Here is a 21,998-nt window from a genome sequence, read left to right as displayed (position 1 = left end):
AAATTAATTTACAACAGTTTTGGTCCAGCCCAAGACTGATAAAAAGAAATCACAAAGCTACATTAGAACATCCTGAACATAATTGTTTGTCATGGAGATCCATTTCTCCACAGCCTGTCTCCGCAGTCAGATGTAATACAGGAACCTTTGCCAATCCATTGATGCCTCTACAAATTAGGTTTTAGTATGAATGAGAAACCTAAGTATTAGAGGGAGTACAAGGACTAGTGAGCACTAAAGGACAAGAGTTGTGTGCTGTTTGCTGCCAGAGCAACTACAGTTAGATCTTCGAAGCAAGTGGGTTATTTTGCTTCACCTATCCTTAAGTTACCAAAATATGAAATATAAAGAAAAAAAAATTATTCCACCTAGAGTATCTGCTTTTCACTCTACAAACTGAGACCATCCAGATTTCAGTTTTCAATCCAAATTGGATTTTCATCCAAATTCAGATTTCAAATTGGGTACCACTAGTCCAACTGTTAATGAGCGCCTCGGAGTTTTCTCTCTTTATGGTGTTCTCTGTGGAGTCACGCATGTGGGAGCAGAATACCTCGATTTATCTGAGGGCCATACAAATCATTCCAGATGGCCAAGCGTGCATGTAGTAAGAAATTAACTCCACAGGCTTTACACAGAATCCACCTGTTCTTCTCCATGGCTTTCCTTGAGGACAGGGAATCTCAACTTTGTTAAGTTTTGTCAACTTCAGGGGGGTTTGTAAATGAATATCATCACTTACTATAATGGTCCTCTGAACTAATCAGCCTTGGGAAAGCTGGCCTGCTCTGATAAGTATATTGGTATTTTTAGTGTCCCATGGCAGATTTTCCAAGGTCGGAAAGGTCTGATGAGGCTGAAAGAAGAAGTCAAATGATTAAGTTGCAGGATGCTGCTCAGAGCGTCCATGACCCAAGGCCAAAAGATATTCTTAGACTTCAAGTGTGGGCAGAGCTGGACATGCAGATGCTATGACACAGCCTACTGTTACTGGAGCTGCTAGTTTGTTATTTATTTGTTTTTCTGTGTTTGAAGATGGTAATTTCCACTGGTTATGCCTGGAGTTGTTCATGTACTCTTTTGTTCATGCTCTTTGATTGAACAAAACCTCCGTGAAATAAAACTAAACCAGTGGTTACTATATTCCATTCATCTTGACATGAATTTCCTTCAGTTGCCATGTAAAGTTCAATTGTCTTGGTCCAGAAAACATATGAAAGCATAACTCTTACCTGCTTTGCACGGCTTGTATCTATTTCCTTGGTTTTTTTCCATCAAATTTACTGGCAGGTGCAGTAGTAGTCCTGGATAATGCTTGTAGCCATAGGCATTGACCTCGAGATCTTTCCTAACCCCTGAAAATATCCACCTTCTTCTCCCTTGCTGTCCTACCTCCCACGACCTGGTACTGCCTCTCCAACCCCTCGCTCACCACCCCTACCTACAGATCACCTCTGCAAACTGAAAACACAGCCCCGTACCCACACTTTGGCCTCGGTCCCCAAGGAAGAAGCAATGAGAGCAGCCCCAGAGGACCTGAGAGTTGCTGGTCCAGGCAGTAACCTGTCATCTGGGGGGGTGCTCCTGTCCAAGGAGGGGTCACTGTGTGATGCAGGCAGTGTGTTTGGGTTCCCCCTGGCTGGTATGGAGGCTTTGACTGAGGTGGACAGTCATCTGCCTGCATGCACGCAGGTCACTGATGGTTACTGTTTACACAGGATTTTTTTCTTCCAAGGCTCAATTTCCCTTGTGCAGGAGCTGCCATCGCGCTCCGCTCAGGGCAGTCCCTCTGCTACAAGTTGGGAAGAGCTGAGTTTGAAGGAGCAGGCTTCAGTGGTGGTGCTCTCCATGCTCCTTCTCTGCTTGGCCTGGGACTCTGCTCGCCACCAAAAAAGGGTAGCAGTAGTGCAGGACCCAAGGTATAAGTGCAGGCTGGAATAGGTTCCCAGCCAGAGGAAGGTGCAGCATCCCTTTTGGCTGTTGTGCCTGCCCTGTCAGATCCTTCCCCAGAGCAGTCATCCGCCATCCTCGGCAATGGGAGGGGAGTCCTTATAGAGATGAGATGGGTGGGGCCTCCGGTCATTTTATAAAATAACTTGTCATTGACTCCTACAGGCGTCAATCCTGCAAACATGTCTCAGGAAGTGCTCCCCGTGGAGGTGCCAGAAACACTCTATTGCAAGAACTTCGGGAATACCATAATGCCATCAAATGCAAAAGCGCTACAGGTAAGAAAACGGCTTTAAAAATTTGCTTAAAAGTCCACCACATTTGACAGAAAACAAAATCCTGCTTTGCGGGCATGTTTATTTACAAGCTTCTGTACAAACTTGCTGTCTAGTGAGATTGGGTGGCAATTTCTCTCCCTGAAGAAGTTCAAGGTGAAGTGTTCGCTTTGAGACTCTCAGCAGCAAAAGTCCTCTTGACTCCACTGGAGCCAAAGATTGCAGCTTCGTAGACAAAATGAGAGAAGTTAGCATAGCAGGGGGATAGAAGAGGAGACAGTGGAAAAAATGAATAGGAATGTAAACAGTTTTTAGGGTACTGACTGATCAGCCTAAATCTAGACTGGGCTTATTTTTTTTTCTTCCATGATTAAATGTTACTTTTATTACAAACTTAGTATTTCTGTATGAGTAAAAAAAAATCTGACACGCATATTACTGTGACAACTCTATTTCTGGTTATTGGGAAAAGGATAAAAACAGGATAGAGAATAGGGGTAGGGAATTGAATTTTATTTCCACATTCCTATTTTTGTTCTTTGTTTTTCCATTGTGCTTTGCATTCTCTGGGTCATTTTAAGATCTGCATTTAATTTTAACTCTAGTATGTTATACATTGTTCTGTGTGCTCTTTGGCTAGATGAAGGAAACGTACAGAATACTTTTGACATTTTTTATATGGCATTTTCCTACAAAGTGTTTGAAAGGGGACACCCTACGTTGTAGAAGTATTTTGCAATTTGTGTTTCCTGAGGAAATTGGAACGTTCAATTTAAAATTTTGCAATTGCAATATGTTTCACGATCTGGGTTCAAACCCAGAGAAGAGATCCTGGATTTTTATTTTTTTTTTATTTGAGATTTAACACTCCTGAGAGCAGGAGAAGATTGCCAACAGATCACATGCGAAACAAAAAATAAAATCTTTATTCACAAAATAAACGCAGAGGCACCTTTTGGGTATCTCACAGCTGAAATGGCTCTTCCTTCACTGACTTGTTGAAGGGGTACACCCAAAACGGATTTTGTACAGCATGTGCTGAACCACGTGGTGGTTTGTTCGTTATGCTGAGCACTGTAACACAGCTGGGTGTAACCAACAGCTGGTCTAATTGGGGTTTCAGCACAAACTATTGCAAGTAGGAATTAATTATCTACCCTGATAATGCCACTGTTGTTGTTTTAACGTTATCCTTTGTCATTTCTTTCTTTCTTCAGGATGAAGGCTCAGACATCGATTCTTTGGGACATGGTGAACCTCAAGAAGAAAAGGAAGAAAGTACGGTACCAGATAATGGTGATTTCAAGGTATTGTGAACAAGAGAATTTCGAATCAAAGAGGGTTTGGGGATTTGTTTTGTTCCAAAGGTGAGTAGGCTCACATAGATAAGTAATGGTGGTGGCAGATCAAGTGTTACAAGGGAAACACCCTTAAGTTTATTGTTTGATTCATTTTATTCCACTTGTGTTTATGATTTTCAGAATTGCTTGTTGTATTTCTCTGTTATCTTTTTGTTGGGAACAGGCAGAATAGCTGTTGGTTTAATCCCTCACTTGTTAAAGAAATGCATTTTCTCTTCCACAATGTTTTTTGTAACTGAAATGGCCAAAAGTAACAGTGAAGCGTGTTCTGTCATAATGGCTTCAGCTGTGCCACCTCTGTCCTAGCAATTTATGGGGGAGTCCTGGATCACTGAACCCTGATTTTTTTACCACTTCTGTGCCCCAGCAGCAAAAAATCCCCTCTAATGGGATTCTGTGAAAGCAGTTATGCTTGAATGTGGTAGAGCTAGTTCTTGTGTTAGAAGATCGGTTGTGTGTTTATTTTTGTTAGAAGTAACTGATTTTGGTAGGGGTTTTTCAGTTCTGCTGTTTTCCAGTAAGCACAGACGTTGTTTTGTGTCTGTCAGGATTAGAGACATTTAAATGTGAGTCACATAACGATGTTGTCCCAAGAGGTATCTGCTACTGAGCCAGATAATTCTGTGGAAATTTGCATTATGATCCACGTAGACAAGTTTTACAGAGACAAAATGAAGTTGAAAAGGAGCTTTATGTGGAAGTTGAAGTGATACTGTAAACAGGCAGATAGGTGAGCTTTGTGATAAGCTAGTTCCCAGGTAGTCCTCGTACAATTTAAGGACCAAGAAATTAAAATAAATTCTTATTCACATTTGTAGTATCTTTACTTTTTCACATGTAGTTTTAAAAGTTTAGATTTTATATTTGCCTGGTATTAGGATTTTTATTAAAAAGTAATAAAAATCAGTGGCATTTAAATATTAGACTGTATTTCCTCAGGACCAGTCTTGGGTATCTGTGGCATTTCATCTTTCAAATATTTAGTGTATAATCTCCAGCCTGTGGAGATAACAAAATGCTGGACCATGTATGGAATGAAGAATTTCGTAGATAGTAAAAACCCCAGTAAACGGATCAATCTTTGCTATAACATCTGCTCCTTACAAGGGAGAAGGAACCTAAATCATGATGAGAGAAAGCAAAAAGATTTTAACATGTGAATTATAATTACCTGTGATAATTATACATATGACAGGAAACTTTGTGTCTCCATTTCTTAATCCCACACAGTGATGTGTTTGTTTTTCTATTACCTGCTCAGCATATAAGCTTAGATCAAAGACATTTAAGGGTTGAGAAATGTTGAGGAGGGGGCACATGTGACACTGGTGGACCAAAAGAATCATCTGATGCATATGACATCATAACCTTCTTCTAGACCACTGTATTGCCCTTGTCTCTCACTGAAGGATTATTTTTCGTATTTGAAAATTAAAAAAATTCATGACAGTCCATTGGTGGGGGACTGAGCTGTTGTTCTTGCATCTGGTTACATAGTCATTGTTTCTTCTTCTATGATCAAAACATAGCTCTCTGTCCTATGCACCTGCATGAACATGACCTGATTATTGCAGCATATCATGAGTTTATGTGAAGGACGCACGTGCGCTCTTCAGTTTTTCTCAAATGTAAGTTCTGCATCACTGAAAGTACAAGAAGGCTTAATATGAGGGTCTCTGCATGCTAAGAGGGATCATCTGTTAGACACATACCCCAGCATATCCCAGCAACTACACATGCCTTTATGCCAACATGCTGATTTTTATCTGCATTAAGAAATCTATATTATTCAGGCCTTGGCTGGTACTTTTCCTCATGCTAAAGCAGCAGGCAGAGCCAGCTCTGGTGTTTCAGACATCAGTACTTACATTAAAATATTTAAGGATTGCAGCAAGTCTCCTACAATAATTAATGTGAGGGAAGGGGAGGGGATAATTTGGAGGCAGAGTTCTGAATTCAACGTGGGCCATATATTAACGAGGGTAAGATGTCTCACTCAGGCACGGGCTGTGTTCTTGCACAGCTTGTGCAGGTGGGAGAACAGGAACCCTTTTAACAGAAAGAAGGGCAAGTTAAACTCTCAGCCTCACGCAAAGCTAGACCTCTGGCTTCTGTTGGCTTTTGGAAGCTGGAAGCAGTTCCTGAGATCGTGAGAAGGGTGGGGAGCTGCCACACTTCATGGCGAGGTGTCTGTGCCTGAGATAGACCTCTAGATTCCCTTGAGAATCAGTAGTCAGAAATAGAGATTTTCGGAGTGTGATGCGTGTCCTGTGGTAATTTCTACATCAGGATGAGACTCCAGAAATTCCTAACAGCTGTGACATGTAAACACTTACTTTAGAGCTATCTGCAGTTAAGTGTAATGAGTCTCAACCCTCAGATAGTTAATGCTTGATCTAGTTTCTTGTTGTCACATTAGTTCTTGTTGGGAAGAACAAAGCAGTATACGGGGGCTGTATCTTTCCATGGATGGACTATCTTATTCACTCGGCTACAGTTCTACAAATGGAAATAATTTTGAACAAGCAGTTGAATGCTCTATGTTTTCAAATGGTCCTGTTTCTCAAAATCAGAAAACATTCAGTTCTTAAATATCTGGAAACACTAAAGGAAGAAAGAAGCAGTGATCTAAAGGACACAGTTCTTGTGGTCTTGCATGTACCTGCATACTCCTGTAGACACCGATCAGGTCTCCCTGCTGAAACCAAGGTTACTGTGGCCATACGCATGAAAGGGATGTTTCCATGCAGCTGCAGGAGTTTTTAATTCACCAGTACTTGACCTAGACTTCTCCCAGTTCTGGTGAAAAGGTGGTCGGAGTAGAAAAAGTTATGTTACTAATAAAAAAATGTGAAACATGTGGCTTGTGAAAGCCATGGTCCTCAGCCCTGCAGCCATCAATGGAGGTGAAGGAAGGATGCAGTTAGAGGACCTGCTTCTCCAGTGTGGAAACTGAAATTGTCAAGAACAAGGAAAAGCTCGAGAGACATGGCCAAACGCAGCATGACTGCCCTCAGCCTGCAGTGGGGTCCCCTGGCACATGTCACAGCAGTGGGAGACAGGCTCCAGCAGGCTGGGGCAGGGCTTGCCCGAGTGATGCTCACAGCCTGAAACATCCCAGTTACAACCATAAAAAAATGGAGCATGCACGTTCTTGAAGGAGACCTGACTCTCAGACAGCTCAAAGTCAGCACTTCTTCAAACGCCACCGGATCTAGGTACACCATCAGCAGAAAAGTATTTTAGTTCCTCTGATTTGGTCCTTGGCCACCATCCAGTTAAATTGGCACCTGGAGCTGAAGAAAGGAGTTCCCTGGTGACATCCTGTTTGTGATTTCATCTCAGGAGAATGCTTCTCCAGGCCAGGAATGCAGGGAGACCTTAGTCAATACAGGGAAGCTATTTTTGCCAGGAAAGGCTCCTCTGCCGGTAGATGACATAGATATGGATAGAAGCGTTGTTTTGGGGTGGCTGCAGGAAAAATGTGTGGGTGGAGAGGAAGCTCTTTTCGTGGTTTTCATAGATAACACCTTTTTTTTTTAAGGTTGGCCTGTAGAAATGGACCCTTTCAACCATTAAAAAAGTAAATTGATTGTCCTCAAGATATTTTTCAATCTTGCTGATCTTTGCAGGGTGGCTTGTGGAATAGCATGCACCGTAGTTGCACTGATGTAAGTAATGGTATCAGCACACTGGCACATAATTTTTTCTGCTTCCTCATCACAGTTTTTCATCCAGCACAACGCAGGCCACCTTCTCATGAGTCCAGATGGAAGGCATCATTTTGTGTAGAAAAGCAGCATTTTGGTGATGATATAGTTCTCTTCCTACACAGTGAAGATGAATTTCAGGATCTCAGCACTATTTTAATGTTTGCTTGTGATTGCTTTGAAATAAACACAAATCTAAAAAGGGCAACAATCAAGACTGAGAAGGTGTTGGCTTCCCCCGAAGGTTCAAGAAGAAATTCTCTCTGGATCGGTGCTGTTGGATGACTGATCTCTGTTCTGAGAAAGCAGCTACAATATTCTGCTACCTGATTGAACATCTATGGTAAAAACATGCACTGATCCATCATACATTTGATTGTGGTGGAATTATGGGACTGGGGCAGTCTAACAGCAGGCATGGTGTTGTGGTGAACGTCCATACCATTGATGCTGCAAGCTGGGAAGATGCTGCTAGCAATAGCCCATACTGGAAGAGTCTGTTAGATCAAGAATCCTCGAGGGTGAAGAAAGGTACAGAGAGAAAAACAAGTTAAAAAAAAACAAACGTAAAGAATAGCCATCCTCTGATCTCACAGCCTCTTGTCTCATTAAGGAGTGCAGGAATTTTGGAGCTCCACTGCCAATTTTGTTGTGACAGGATGTATTATACAGCTAAAGGAGTGGAGTAATTTACAGCAGTGCTTCCAGATGGATGCATGCCACGCATACCTACGTGTGAATAGAAGCATGACTCCGAAGAGGACTGGGATAGACCCACTAGGCACGAATCTGCCAGGAACGCAGACAGCCTGCATCACCAGAGCTCTGCAGACAGAGAAATTTCTTTTGTCATATTCTAACTCACCTGAGTGGGAGAAAGTTGGAATCATTCACATGATGGAGGAATCCTTTACTTCCACCAGCATAGCAGCTTGGTGCTAAGTATCATACCATGTTATTCTTTTTTATGGCAAGTAGTGGAAAACTGGAAAAAAGAGACTGAGGTCTGCTCTGCCTTTACTGGAGATGTTGTTTGGAAAATCCCTGTAAAACTTCATTTCCCTGGGAGCACAGAGAATGGGGCAGCGTACGCCTTGCTCGTGCCCTGGCATTGCAGCATGCAGTACTGCCTGCAGCTGTGCTACGCATGCGTGTCCATGAAGCACACATGAGCACAATTTTGGAAGCACCAAACTGAAGACAATCGGACAGACTGACAAGCAGTGAATCAGTCACAGAGTGATTACACGATTTTATGGATAGCAATACTACTTGAGGGGTGCTGAACGGTTGTTGTAGTGTATTCTTGTTAGCCCCGGGGCAGGACGCTGCTTGGGGTCTTCCACCACCCCAGATCATGGTGGAAACCTCTCTAAAGGTGGAACATCATGACATAGCAGCAGTGTTTTGGGTTTTGTTGTTTTGGGTTTTTTTTTTTGTTAAAGAGATCACAATAAGTTTTAAGTAAACAGAGTAACAGAACTTCTATCCTTTGCTTAATGCCTGCATAGGTGTTGTTTAGTTTGTTTGTGTAACTAGACCCTAGTGCATCATGTTTTGGTCATCACAGTTGTTATTCAAACACATTTCTTTTGTATCATGTGTTTCTGGAAATAGTGATATCCTCCAGAAAGCAGTAGAATGAGTAAGGCCTGATTATCAGGTGATTTCTGTGCTCCTTGGTGTCTTCGCTACCCCATGGGCGGTGCCAGGGCTGCCAGGATGGCCAACGCCGAGCCGTTGCCTCTTCCTTGGATAACCGGCTGGTGGCATCTGCTATTCCTCCAGTGCGAGCACAGGTCCTGAGTTCTGTAGCTTCTGTGAAGCCGCTGATTTTTTTAGGGGGTGAAACTTTGGTATATCTTTGTGCAACCCGCATCTCTGAGAGATGATCTCCCTGTGCGAGATGGGGAAGTCTGACTAATGCATTAGAAAGTCATTGCATGACAAACAGGAGACTGGTGATCAGGTGGTAGAAACCATGAAATAATCATTAAAAAAACCCCAACCCACTGCATTTCCTTGTCTCCTATCTAACAACCTCAGACTGCTTTCCAAATATTGGATCCACGGGTTCTCACCCAAGCAAGGCCATTTGCCCGAGGAAGTCAGGCTGGAGCTGATGCAGGAGCTGGCAGCGCCTTGCGCAATCTCTGGAGATAAATGGATGCAAGAATTGGCCCCTGCTTATGCAGATCCTAGTGAACAATGAGTTTCTGCCTTCTAGGGCATATGCTGAGATGCCCAAGCTCATTCCTAACATGCGAATGTGCTGATCCACCTTTGCTAATTACCCAGCTGAGAGGAAGGGTTAATTAACTGGGTGGAGATCTGTATTAATATGGTTATATTGTTTCTGAAATGTGAACCAGTGCCCTTGCATGGGGTAGCTCTGAGGACATATCCCTCCATCAGTTGTTGTTTGGAAATTTTGCAGCTTCTGTTAGGCTTTTTCTCCTTCGAGAACACTTGAAGTAGAAGGTGGATGGATTGCTGAGGGTGAATTCCATGAAGTACTAAAAAAGGAAGAAAAAAAATTGTTGAGGCACATACAAGAGGGTTGAGGCAGGAGCTCTTTAAGATCTTAGCAAAAGCATTTTATCATAACATGGTGTGTTAGGAGATAGAAGAGAGGTTTTTAAACAAACATTAAGTAATTCGTTGTGACAAAGGAGTTCCAATCGTCTTCCCATCTGAAAATAGGGGCCTTTTTGGCCCATTCTCTTAAAAAAATAAAATTGGCAACATTACATGTATTGTTTTAAGTAAGGTTCTTCCAGGTTTTCTTTATCTGCCTTAACATCCATTTAATCTGCTTGTTTATAGTCGTTCTAGGAAGTGTCCGAAGTGCTATAGAAATAGAAGGATGCTCCTAAATGAGAGGAAATCAGCTGATAAAAATAGCAGTTGTTAAAAAGAATGATTTAGAGAGCTCTGCTGTAACCACTTATGCAGGTGGAAATGTTTCTAGGAGTGTGAGGAAATGACCATGTGTCACAGCCACAGGAAATGCTGATTTATTTATTGGCTTTGTCAGAGCAGCTTTTTGCAGATAGGACTGAACTAGAGACAACTTTATGGAATGAGACAGCAGGAAATCACCTTCCTTAGAAGAAGGAAATCACATTATCTTCTAATAATAAATAGAAAGAAGTCCCCACAGTCACAAAATCGGGAAAGACTTGTTTTATGGAAGGTTACGGCTGAGACATTCAAAGGGACCAAAGGAAGTGCTTTCAGTCTTAAAGGTTCTCTTGGAGAAGAATCTTTGTTCTTTAGTGTTCCCCAAAGGCAACCTATACCTAATTCCTTACCCCCTAAATCCTCTGGAAACCATTTTCAGCCATTTACTTCATAGTCGTGATTTACAAAAACTCAGATTATTTTAATTTTTTTTCCCATACAACCATAAAGGGGGGAAAAAAGAGAGCTCTGTAATCTGGAAGTAGAAGACAAAACCACCTCTCTGAGAGCAGAACTTTGGGTTTATCCCGTGAGAGTCAGCGACAACAGATAATCTCCACAGCCCTCTTCTCAATCTGATGGGACCTCATAGGTGTTTACTAAAGGAGATTGACTGTAGCTTTGAGTAAGACTGCCAGTAGTGTGACACCTCTACCATGGTGCTTGTCAGTGCATTTACTTTATTTCGAGAGATTTATTGTAGCTGTCCTCCAGGAGTTAACACTGAAATTTCAAATCAAGGGGTTTTGCAAGTATCTCACAGATGGTATCAGTTGAAAGCAATTTATCCCTTTCTTTTCTGCTACGATGAGCAATCCAGACTCTCAGAGAAACACAGCAAAAAGACAGTGAAATATATAAAATGTTAAGACAAGATTTCTGTAATGGCAGAAGCTTATGTTGCAGATTTTCATCTGCAGAATAGTGAGATGGCTGGCACAGTTTATAATTGCTTTGTATGTAGCACTCAGTTTGCATATTTCGTGCTTTTTTCCCCACTGAAGACTCATTCATACTGTTTTGTTCCATTCTTCTCCAGATAGAATCCTCTCCCTGCTACCTGCTGACAGTAAGGATCATCCGGATGAGAAATGTCCCACGAGTAGACACCTGTAAGTGTCTCCATTTTTAGTGGTATCTCAGGGTACAGGCAACAAATTTTCTTATGTAAATGTATAGCAACCTTATTCAAGAATTTCTGAAATAACCCCATGTTTATGTAAACTAATTATCAACCAGGTCAATCCTTGCTGCCTGCTGCTGTTTCACTGAATGTCATTCCTGTGCTTTCTGGTTGGTTTTAAGTCTTGAATGTGTGTTTGAGGGCAAGTTCTCCCAAAAAAAAGAGAGTTTCTGACACAGGTGGGTGAAAAAGACCACATCCCACGTTTTCAAAAGCAAGTGGTAATTTTGCCATTGGATTGTAGCACCTTGGGAGCCATGCCCGGGAGGACCAGACCCTTCCACTCCCCCCAAATCTTGGTTCTGACCCAGATGAAATGAACGAGAAAAAACTTTCTAAAACCATTATCACCAGGTTAATGCCATTATTAATTACCCTGAAATGACTGTCAAAAGCCCTGCTGACTGAGGGCTGGATGCCTTCTCCCTTCTAATGCCCAAGCAGCAGCCTGGCAGTTGTGCAAGCCTGTGAATCACATGGCAGGAAAGTGGTGGGAAGTGAACGAGCAGGAAAGCAAAACGCCACTGCTTAGTTAAAGCACATGGGCTACCCATGTAGGAGAAGCATTTCACACAAAATAGGCGAGTAAATAAGGATATACCAGCTGTATCTTAGGTACATTTGGGTGCACTCTCTGCATTCAAACCTCCTTCTTGGTCCATGGCTGTGGGACACGTGTGATGATGCAATAACACAGAAAGGTTTCATCAAGGACTCATCTCGGATCTCCTGCCTGTCAGTTGGCAAGATAAAATCATAAATAACCAGGTTGTAGAAGGAGATTGTGCAAGCAGAACTGAGGCAATGTTTTGCACTAAATACACAGCTGACTAGCTTGCCTGCATCTCCTTGTGTAATTAAGGATTGTTTGATATGCTCTGTATCTCAAAGTACAGTTAAGATACAAGAATGACAAATTACATGAGTAGAACAGAGTACTTTGCCAGCCAAACAGCCATCAGTCATTGATCTGCGGTGATAAACCTCAAGTCATGCGGTAGTCATACAAAATTACTTATAAAAGATTTTAAAATCAGTATTGTTGTTTCAAAGATTTCCAAACATATTTGAATACCTATTTCTGCAGTTGCAAAAGTCTTCAAAGCATTATTATCTGCATAGAATTTCCCAGATTAAAAAACAAACGAACAACCACCCCTTTCCAAAAAAAACAGTCATACAGAATCAAACTTCGCTTAGGGGGATATATTTAGTTGTCTGCTGCAAAAATCTCTGATACTTGAGGAAACAGAGGAACAGAAGAAGCTGTAGAAAGACGCCAATTATGATGACAGATCTGAAACAGCTTTACGTCCAGAGGGACTAAAGAGACTACAGGCCTTCGGAGTAGAAGGGAAATTATTGGGGAGGACATGTAAGTAGTCTCTACAAAAAAGGAATGGGAGGGAGAATATAAAGGAGGAGTAATTTTTGAGCATTTTTCATGATGCAAGAATGAAAGAGGACCCAATAATATTATCAAACAGGAATTGTAAAATGAATAAAAGTAATATACAAGTAAACTGTTCAATTTATTGACATGGAAATGTATGGTTGTTAAAATATATCCATTCGAAAAGAAAATATTAGTGGAGCATAAGTCTAGCAAGGGTTATTAAACATGATATTCCCAGTGAAAACTCTAGTTTGGAAGATGATTGTTCTGGCATTGCCCAAATGATGGATAGGAGATCAGGTACAGCACTGCTCTAGAATTAGCTTGTTCCTTCTACTCTGGAGCAAGGTGTAGAAGGGCTATTACCTGGAAGTGAAATGATTGAGGATTCCTTTTTTTTGACATGAGAAAGACTTAATGTTTTTTTCTTCTGTCTCATCCTTGGAAAAAAAGCTGAATTCTTCCAGATGAGACTTTCCCAGAATATCTAGTCCAAGACAGACATGCTTCCTGGAAACTCATAGACTGAATGCTGGGATTTGACAAGTGGTAGGCAGCTAAAAGTTGTGTCTCAAGGCAGAAGTGCAGCCTTAAATCTAGTCATTAAATCAATCTGTCTATAAATAAAATAAAAACAAGTAACTTCCTCTGCAAGGAAAACGTGTAGGTGAGACACTTTATTCCTCCTTCAGAGAGATACTGATGTGCCTAAGCAAGGCAGGTAGACTGGCCAGGCTCCTCTCACCAGACAGCAGCTGAGGGTTGGTGTGTGTCTGTGTGCACACATGCACACAGGAAAGCTTGTTGCTTGAGAAACTGAAGAAAGTGGCCGACTAGAAGAGGAAATTCTCCCCCTCTTATGCCCAACATTGCTGTCATCTGTAACTCACACAAAGAAGAATAGAAACCACCTCCTGTTCCAGGTCATCTGTGCTTTTTCCCTCTCAGAAGTGGATTTCGAAAAGAGTTGCGTTACATCAGGCATTTCTGCCTTTAAATCTCTCATGCTTGCTGTTGGTTCCATGCAGTAACCTTTCTGGTGTCGTGCAGCACCACTGACTTTGCCACATTCACCATTGTTTTACCTCTTTCCTTGCCTCCAGTAAGCCAGGCTGATTGCTACGTGTCGCTGTGGCTGCCGACGGCGACGTGTGAAAAGTCCCGCACTAAAACTGTGAGAAACTCCAACAACCCAGTGTGGAACGAAACCTTTTACTTCAGGATCCAGAGTCAGGTTAAGGTAAGGAGCCAAAACTCTCTGCTTGGGGCAGCCTGAAGGTTTTGTGTATGATGGGTCCTGCCTATCTCCTGTCCAGGAGCTGTTTAAGAGTTGCGCATGATAAGGGTCTCTTGAAACAGACAGAGGTGATAGAGTTCCCCTGATGGTGCTAAACTGTTTAGGAGGGCCAGAAACCGAGCTTGGTATTGAAGTTTTAGGGAAAACAGAGATTCATATGAATCAGTGCACAATGGATACAAAATCTGGGAGTTAACTAAGCTGTTGTGTAGGTGTAGGCAATGTATTGTTCATGTTACAGTAACTAAATATTCAGTTTACAGTGTGTTTTTCCAAAGGGGAGTGAAACTTAGTTTCCCTAGCACTAATGATGTCTACACAGTAGTAGCTAAAAAAATCCCTTCTTTCTCTTGTCCAGAATGTGCTGGAGCTGACGGTGTATGATGAGGATTTTGCTACTCCAGATGACCACCTCCTCTGTGCACTCTTTGATACGTCTAAACTTCCAATTGAAAGAACAGTGATCTTGTATTTTAAGCCCAATGAACAGGTGAGAGCAAAAAAATTAAGGAACTAAGAAACAACACTTTGAAAATCTTGGGATGAGCTTTCTGAATCTGCCAGGGATGAGTTATCAGAAGAATGGGTGCATGAATTACCATTCAAAATGTAGACCAAAAAAAAGTGGTAAAAAAAAATTCTGGATCTGAGAGCCTGAACTCCTCCTCTCGCTATTTTTATGAAATACTGAAGAGCTTATGACTGAAACAGTGCAGTGGGTAGGGGAGGTATCTGACTGTGAGCTATCTCTGAATAACATTGAGGCTGCACAGCTGTTGCAGGGTAGATAACCTGTAATATTTTTTTACCATGTAATTCATAGGCAGTACCCTCTGCCCTTTTGTCTGTTTCTCCTTTCACCCCAAAGGCAAAGCTGAGATTGCTCCCCTGTATATCCCAGCACTGTCCTCTGCAGTGGTAGCTCAGCTAGGGCTGAGCCTGCTGACTCACTGATCAGATTTAGTGTGGATTTGGAGCTCTGAATGACCAATTTGCACTAGATTTCTTAGTTTCTCTTCTATAAAATGGGAAAAAGAGTATTGATTCCCTCAGAGATCTATGGATGAGATCCATGAAATATTTTGCATGCTGACATGGGCAGATTGCTTCTGGTACCTGAACTGGATCACTCCCAACTAGGTCCTGCATATCAGCACTGCCTTATTGGGGGTTGCATAACTGTAATTCTGAACCACTCAGTAATGCCCATCTCTGTTTATTATGTTAAAGTGATGGGTGGAAAGTATCTTTAACTTCGAAGTTAATAGCAAGGACAGTAAATCATGGCAGGACAGAGCCAGGAATAGTTGGAAGAAAAAGATAGAATTCAGAAGACAAAGCAAGTTGCAGATTACTTTTCTGCAGCAGTTTAAGACTGAGAGATAAAAGTTCACATTGTTTTGATGCCTTGAAGAAGAAAGGAGGTGAGAAAGGAATCATTAAACTATCTGGTTTGAAACCATTGTTTCAGAACTTCCAGTCTGAAATAGTCATCCCAGTTTGTGCATTGCAACCAATTGCATTGATATTGCATACCAGAGACCTGGGTTTAAACAAGGGAGAAAGCATTATGTAGCTACTTCTTTTAATTTCTTGTTCTTTCTTTCAGGCCAAGGAGGAGCTAGAGGTTGAATTCAAGTTGGAGGTCGCGTAAGTGATATACAGATCATTTTAAAAATACAGAAATTGTCAAACACTAAAACAAATATCATTAGAAGTCATGCTTTGTGAGTTTTCTGTAAAAAAGTGCCAATGTCTGCATCGCTACTGCAGTCCCAGACACGCAACTGATCCTTCCAGTGAGCTTGTTCTGTAATTTAGTTGCTTTCAGAGATGGACCTCCCAGCGTTGTCTCTTCTATCAGTGTCAGATTTGTCTACCTGGAGGTATTTCAGGAGACTGCCCGAGTGTATGTGCATGCGCTTGTGTGTGTGTGCACGTCTGTCGACCTTTCCACGCTTGTTGCAGCTTATGCACTGGACAGACTCCCTATATTAAAGCATCCTGGTTAGGTTGCCAGTGTCTCTCTGATTCTTGATTTTTCCCTTGCAGCCCTTGAAACAGTTCTAGTAATACCATTTTCTTTCTGCCCAACACAATGACAATGTGCAGGGCTTTTCCCTCAGCATAGTCAGCCTGCCATCCACGTGAATCAGTGTTGCTCTCTCTGTGTTGTCACAAGGTAACTAAGGCACAGCAGAAATGAAGTGACCAGCCTAAGGTCAACCCTTGCACTAGTGGAGAAGCAAAGACCAGAATTCAAATCACTCCATGCCATCTCCTGCCTTCACTTGAATGATCTGGAAGGCTTTTTTTCTCCCCAGTTAATTGGTAACCACTGCCCTGTGCCCCTTTGATTGTATTTGCATACCATCAAATACACAGAACTGGCCTTCCCAATGGGGATATGCTGATGTATTAGTGTGTTATGGCTGAAATGCACATATGTGGCATGTTATAGTGAGGAGAAGAATTTGACTTCCATTTTAGGTGATCATGAGATTGCACTGCAAAAAAATAGCCATGATACATGTTGCTTAGCTTCAGTGCAGAGGCACGTCCCCTCAGAGCAGTGCTGAGTCTAAGCAAGCATGGTAAGGAGCTTGTTACATACCTGCTGAGGTCCTTCTGGTCATCATTCTTTTAAATAGGGAGAAGGGGTAACATCCTGGGCAAGGGTGAGTGGGCATTTGTTTGACATTAAAAAAAAAAAAAATCCATGTTTTTTCATTTTGTTTCCCAGTTCTGGTCCTTATGAAGCCATTGCTACCAATGGAGTCCTGGTGGTATGTGTCTTTTTCTCAAGAAATTTTCTATTAGTGTTTCCTTAATATAAAAGAGAAGGGAGGGTTGGGGGCCGGTTAGCTTAGTGGTTTGAGTGCGGTGCTGACAACACTGAGGTCGTGGGTTCGATTCCCGCTTGGCCCTTATGTGTTGCCTGGTCTAGTCGAGAGGTGGCGTCCCTGCCCATGACAGGGAGGTTGGACTAGATGATCTCTAAGGTCCCTTCCAGCCTAGGCCATTCTGTGATTCTATGATTGAGAAGCTAGTAGGTCAGGTCTTTCTCTTTCTTCCCTTTTTTCTATTTAGATACTTTGAGAACGGTATATCTTATTACCCTGTTCATTGGGGATATCCCATTATTTCCCATTTGTCCTACATTTACACACACACACAGACATCATTCCTCTGGTACCAGTACTCCTTCAAAAAAAGAACATCTGTCTATCAAAGCACAATGATAAAAAGGCTGAGGAGCCGCTTGTTTGTAACCTACCCAGCCCTTTTCTCCCCTGGGAGATGAGCCATGGCTGCTGGGTAAGCTCAGCACCAAGTATTGACCTGTCATAATTATCATGTGAAAGAAGAGTTAGTGCCTAAAAAAATCTCCCCAAAAGACCAAAATGTGAATAGCTATTCCTCTTCAGAAAACTCTTTCTACTACTGCCTTTTATATCTCAGCAATCTATCCTTCATTTATGTTTTTTTCCCCAGTTTAACCCTTTGTACCTCTGTTACTACCCTGAAAATGCTCCTAATAGTCTTCCTTTGTATCTTCCTGTGCCCAGTCATATGTCATTGTCACTGGAGGATCCTCTACAACTCCCTCCAAAGCTTTTCCTTTTTCTTAGTCTGTGATTACTGGACAAAAGCCCAGAAAAGCCAGAGAATGAGACACTTCAAGTAACTAGATATGTCCAAAATCTGAGTGATTCCCAGTTCCCTATAATGAGGTTACTATTCCCTGTCTTTCAGTGTCGTGAACTTTGCTGCTTGGAAGTTGAAGTGGCGGAGAAGATGCAGCAAAAATCAAGTAAGGTTATTGTTTTGTTACCTCTTTACCAACAATTGTACGCTTACCGATAAGAGGATGCCCCTTTCATATAATGTATTAGTAGAATAAGTTGTATGTGGAGTACTGAGTGCAGCTAACACCAGCTAAACACATTAAGTTGTTACAGACTTCAGTGACTGCATCTCATACTCCCTTAGATATACGAAAATAAGGTCTATCAGACCTGCATTAAAGTTGCAATCCCCGTTCTATATAACAGCGAGAACATTCAGAGTCCCCTTTTTATCAAAATATCATCCATTTTGCTCCCTTTGGAGTGCTTTCCACTAGAAAAACCTGTGGTCTAAACTCCACAGCTCTGCTTTCTACCTCTAATTGAGCCAGAGCAATTTTCTGGTTAAATCATGGTTACAGCTCTCATAACTTTTGTTTTCTTTTTCTTTTTTTTTTTTTTTTTTAAGAGAAAGAGCTCTCCCTCACCGTGAAGGGCTCCTTTGAGGGGACACGGGATATCATGCTGGGCCCTGATGGCGTGACCAGCCCGTCGGGTCCCACCAAGTTCCACTACATCAAGTATGCAGAGCCAACACTGGACGTCATGTTGCCCAAGAAGAGGCGTTACCACCCTGTATGTTGGAAGTGGCCATAATGACGAGCTGACCTTGAGTACCTCTTTAGAAAGTGGGAGGAGAGGGAGAGGGTAAACCTGTTACTGATTTCGGCCTAAAGCATGTTGTTTTTCCAGTGGAGATGTAAGTTCAACACAGAGACGGGCTCCCCGGTCGTGATGCTGAATTCGCTGCCCATGGGAAGGAGAACAACCATTGCAGAGGTGAGCATCACTTCCACCTGTTAGGAACAGAAGTTACTCAAGTAGGAACTGCTCCTCATAATACTCAGACAGCTGCTAAGAGGGTCAGAAATGTTATATTTTTTTCCTCAGACCTTGAACAAACAAGAGCTTTGTTTCTCCCCACTGTTTTCTCCATAGAAGCAGGTTGTCCCTTTGTTTTTCTCCATTGTGTGCCAGTAGTGGACATAGAGACCAAGAAGGATGTCACAAAATATGATGATTCCTTCAGTACATCTCTCCGTGTTTACCCAAAAACTCGCTGACACCTCCTTTGCTTAGGGCACAAACTGGGAGTTGCTCCTTAGACACAAGCTAGGAAAAAGTCAATAAACCCGCCCTTAGTAAACTATGTGCTTCAAAGGACAGTATATTAAAATATATTGAAAATATTAGACATGATGTATGGATTTTAAATGTAATGAGAATATTGCTTAAAATATCTATATGTGCTGTGTAACTTTAAATGGAATTAATAGAAGAAAAAGTTCCTTACTATAAAAAGAACAGTTTATTCTAAGAACCATCTACAAATATCCAGATTATTAAGGACAATTTTGTCCAAATATTAGTTGTTACATTGTGAAGAAGTAGAAAAACATCAGATTTCAGGGTTGTTCAAACATCCTCTCTGAAGAGAGCACTTTTTGCAAGTTAATATGAAGGTTGCAATAACAATTTCAAGACAGGATGAAGTCTTGGCAGAAGCAAATGCAGACCTGCAGTCTCTTCACTGTGAGGCTGTGGCCAGGATGTCAAAGATCTGGTGTGTATTAGAGCATAAAGAACAGGAAGCATCCAAAAGACGATATTTCAGGATGCTGCAAAAAGATCCTGAATAAAACGAGAAATGTGACCTGCTGCATGAGTCTTGGGCACCTCCTATACCAAGATTGCTGATGTTTTCTGCAGCCTGGAAGCATTTGGGATCTGTGGATAGGGGTGTTCCACTAAGGATAAATTAATATTTTTGGAAGAATATGCCACTTTGCAATTGCCAGGCCTTGCCGGGGTCTTGATTTATTAAGTTCTGACCCCAAGAAAGTAAGGAAAAGAAAGAAATTTGAGAATGAAATTTGAAAGAATTACAGTGCACATCCTTGTTTTCCAGGAGAAAAGATTCGACTTGAATGTGAGAGCACAAACCTGGTAAGAGCAATCACATTCTATTCCTAAAGATGGGTTATTAATTTTGATATTGGTTTAGCTACATGAGAATGGCACAAGCAGGCATTCTCAGTCTGAAAACTAGAACGCGCTTTTAAGAAAACATAAATACATGCACAATATATTATACATAATTAGCTTTAGCAAGATTTGTCTTTAATCAACAAATGTTGATTAAAAATGTGTTTATTTTAGCATTGTCCCTTCCCTTCTGATCACAGAATATTACTTTTGATCAATGTCAGTCTCCAAAGTCCACAAAAAGAACAAAGCTGACTAATAAAAACAGAATAGACAGAAGTAAACATTCAACTTGGTCAGAAATTCTGAAAATCTATTTTTTTCTTAACTGTCAATATTCAGTAGTGATAAATCTCGTATTCTGTTAAATATAGTTGTTCTGTATATTGAGTAGAAACTAAGGTAGACAATGGGGCAAGTGAGGTGACATCTATAGACATGCTCAATAATATTCATCAGTAAACATTGTTTCATGTTATCCAGAGCTATATGTAACACGGAGAACCAGGCAAACTGATCTCTTCGTGCATGTGTCTGACTAGGAAATAAAACCAGGAAAATTACTTAATCTTGAATTCAGAAAGATTGTTCTATCATTGACTTCAGAAAGGCAAATGATTAATGACAACAGGATAATCAGTGTTATTGCATGACAGGAAAAATGCTTCCCACTTATTTATTTCACTTTCGGAGAACTTCAGAAGAAGTTTCTTTGTATCTCGATTTACAATGGAAACTTGTTTTTGCAGCTCCACTAACAAAATTCCCCTTGCATGCCTTCATTTTACAAACACAGTCATAATCATTTGGCCGATTTTTCCCAGATCTTACGGTGGAGAAGCCTCTTAAAGAAATTTCATTACTAGTTTCATTGAAATGATGGACTCAGCAGAGGAGGGAAATTCTGTCACTGAAAGAGAAAGCAAAACCCTGCTGGTTTACAAAACCTGGCCAGGACTCGCTGGCCACCCAGGGAGTCCACAGGTAGCTCTGACGTGAGGACACTGTTCCACATCTGACTGTGGACTGTTCCATATCTGCCCATTGATGTCTTGAAGGTGCAGGCCAGGAAGAAGCAGCAAGGAAGTTAATGAGCAGAAGATCCCAGGAATATCAGCTACAACAGAGGAGTTTTAAGGAGTGATCATTAAATTTCAAAATTGATGTGAATGAAATCTTCCTCTGAGGAATATTACACTTTGCAATTTTTTGAGTCGAGATTGACATGAGACACAAGAGACGTGTGCAAGTGCAGGCAGATAAGAGCAGTGGGGGGGAAATCCTGCCCATCTCCATCCATCCAGGAGTTGGATGTCACCGAGGTGTTGTCGTCCCCTCAGCGAGCAAGGATACCGGGTTACAGGCCCACAGGTGCCTCGCAGGTGGGTGGAAGGGTTCCTTCTCAGTGATGCTCCCCACTAGAGGGAGGTGCATCCCCATGCCAGCTGCTCGAAACAAGAATTTTCCTTCACGTTGGAAATGCCAACGTTCAAAAACGGGGATTTATTTCAGGTTTAGAATGACCAAAAAATCCCATTAAATGGGAGTCAACACACTCAGCTGTTACCGTTTGCACAGATTTTCTGAACATATAATTCTTCCAGAATATTAATTTAAATATTTTGTTTCATTTGTAAATGCTGTAAATTGTTTCTTTGTCAGTTAGTAATAACAGGATATAATGCCACTGGTTAAGTTCACTAATTGATACAATTTTTCTTACTTTTAAAAATACTTAAATTATTCTCTCTTGCTCGTGTCCTATTGCATCATCCTGTTTGAGGGGAAGGGTGCTGTAGGTTATCTTTAATCAGAGTCCTAAACTTGTTATGGGTGTGTTGATATGCAAAATCTGTACCTGTTTTTATCTTAGTAATTGTTCGTGCCACCAAGACCTGGACATGCGCTTTGGGTTTGACTTATGTTCAGAGGAGATGACTTTCCTGGGGAAAAGAAAGAAATATGTAGCAAGTGCCCTGAAAAATGTTTTTCACCTGCAACAGGATCTGCAGGATCATGAAGTACGTG

General features: G+C 41.5%; 1 protein-coding gene across 1 annotated transcript in view; it reads left to right on the top strand.

Moving 5' to 3' along the window:
- Positions 1–5,373: 5,373 nt before the first annotated feature.
- LOC104270513 (cytosolic phospholipase A2 epsilon-like) overlaps positions 5,374–21,998 on the top strand; it is a 28,212-nt gene continuing 11,587 nt past the window's right edge. Inside the window, exons 1-11 of the mRNA XM_009864906.1 lie at positions 5,374–5,409; positions 11,300–11,372; positions 13,943–14,079; positions 14,495–14,626; positions 15,746–15,786; positions 16,880–16,922; positions 17,893–17,950; positions 18,394–18,560; positions 18,678–18,764; positions 19,894–19,931; positions 21,844–21,991. Of these exons, the coding sequence (XP_009863208.1) occupies positions 11,345–11,372; positions 13,943–14,079; positions 14,495–14,626; positions 15,746–15,786; positions 16,880–16,922; positions 17,893–17,950; positions 18,394–18,560; positions 18,678–18,764; positions 19,894–19,931; positions 21,844–21,991 (879 nt within the window). The 5' untranslated portion in view covers positions 5,374–5,409; positions 11,300–11,344. The remainder of the gene's footprint in view (positions 5,410–11,299; positions 11,373–13,942; positions 14,080–14,494; positions 14,627–15,745; positions 15,787–16,879; positions 16,923–17,892; positions 17,951–18,393; positions 18,561–18,677; positions 18,765–19,893; positions 19,932–21,843; positions 21,992–21,998) is intronic.

The sequence above is a fragment of the Apaloderma vittatum genome, unplaced genomic scaffold (assembly GCF_000703405.1).
Source record: "Apaloderma vittatum isolate BGI_N311 unplaced genomic scaffold, ASM70340v1 scaffold2560, whole genome shotgun sequence".
Lineage (NCBI taxonomy): Eukaryota > Metazoa > Chordata > Aves > Trogoniformes > Trogonidae > Apaloderma > Apaloderma vittatum.
The sequence above is the reverse complement of the archived record's forward strand: the minus strand, read 5'-3'. Positions and strand labels throughout refer to the sequence as shown.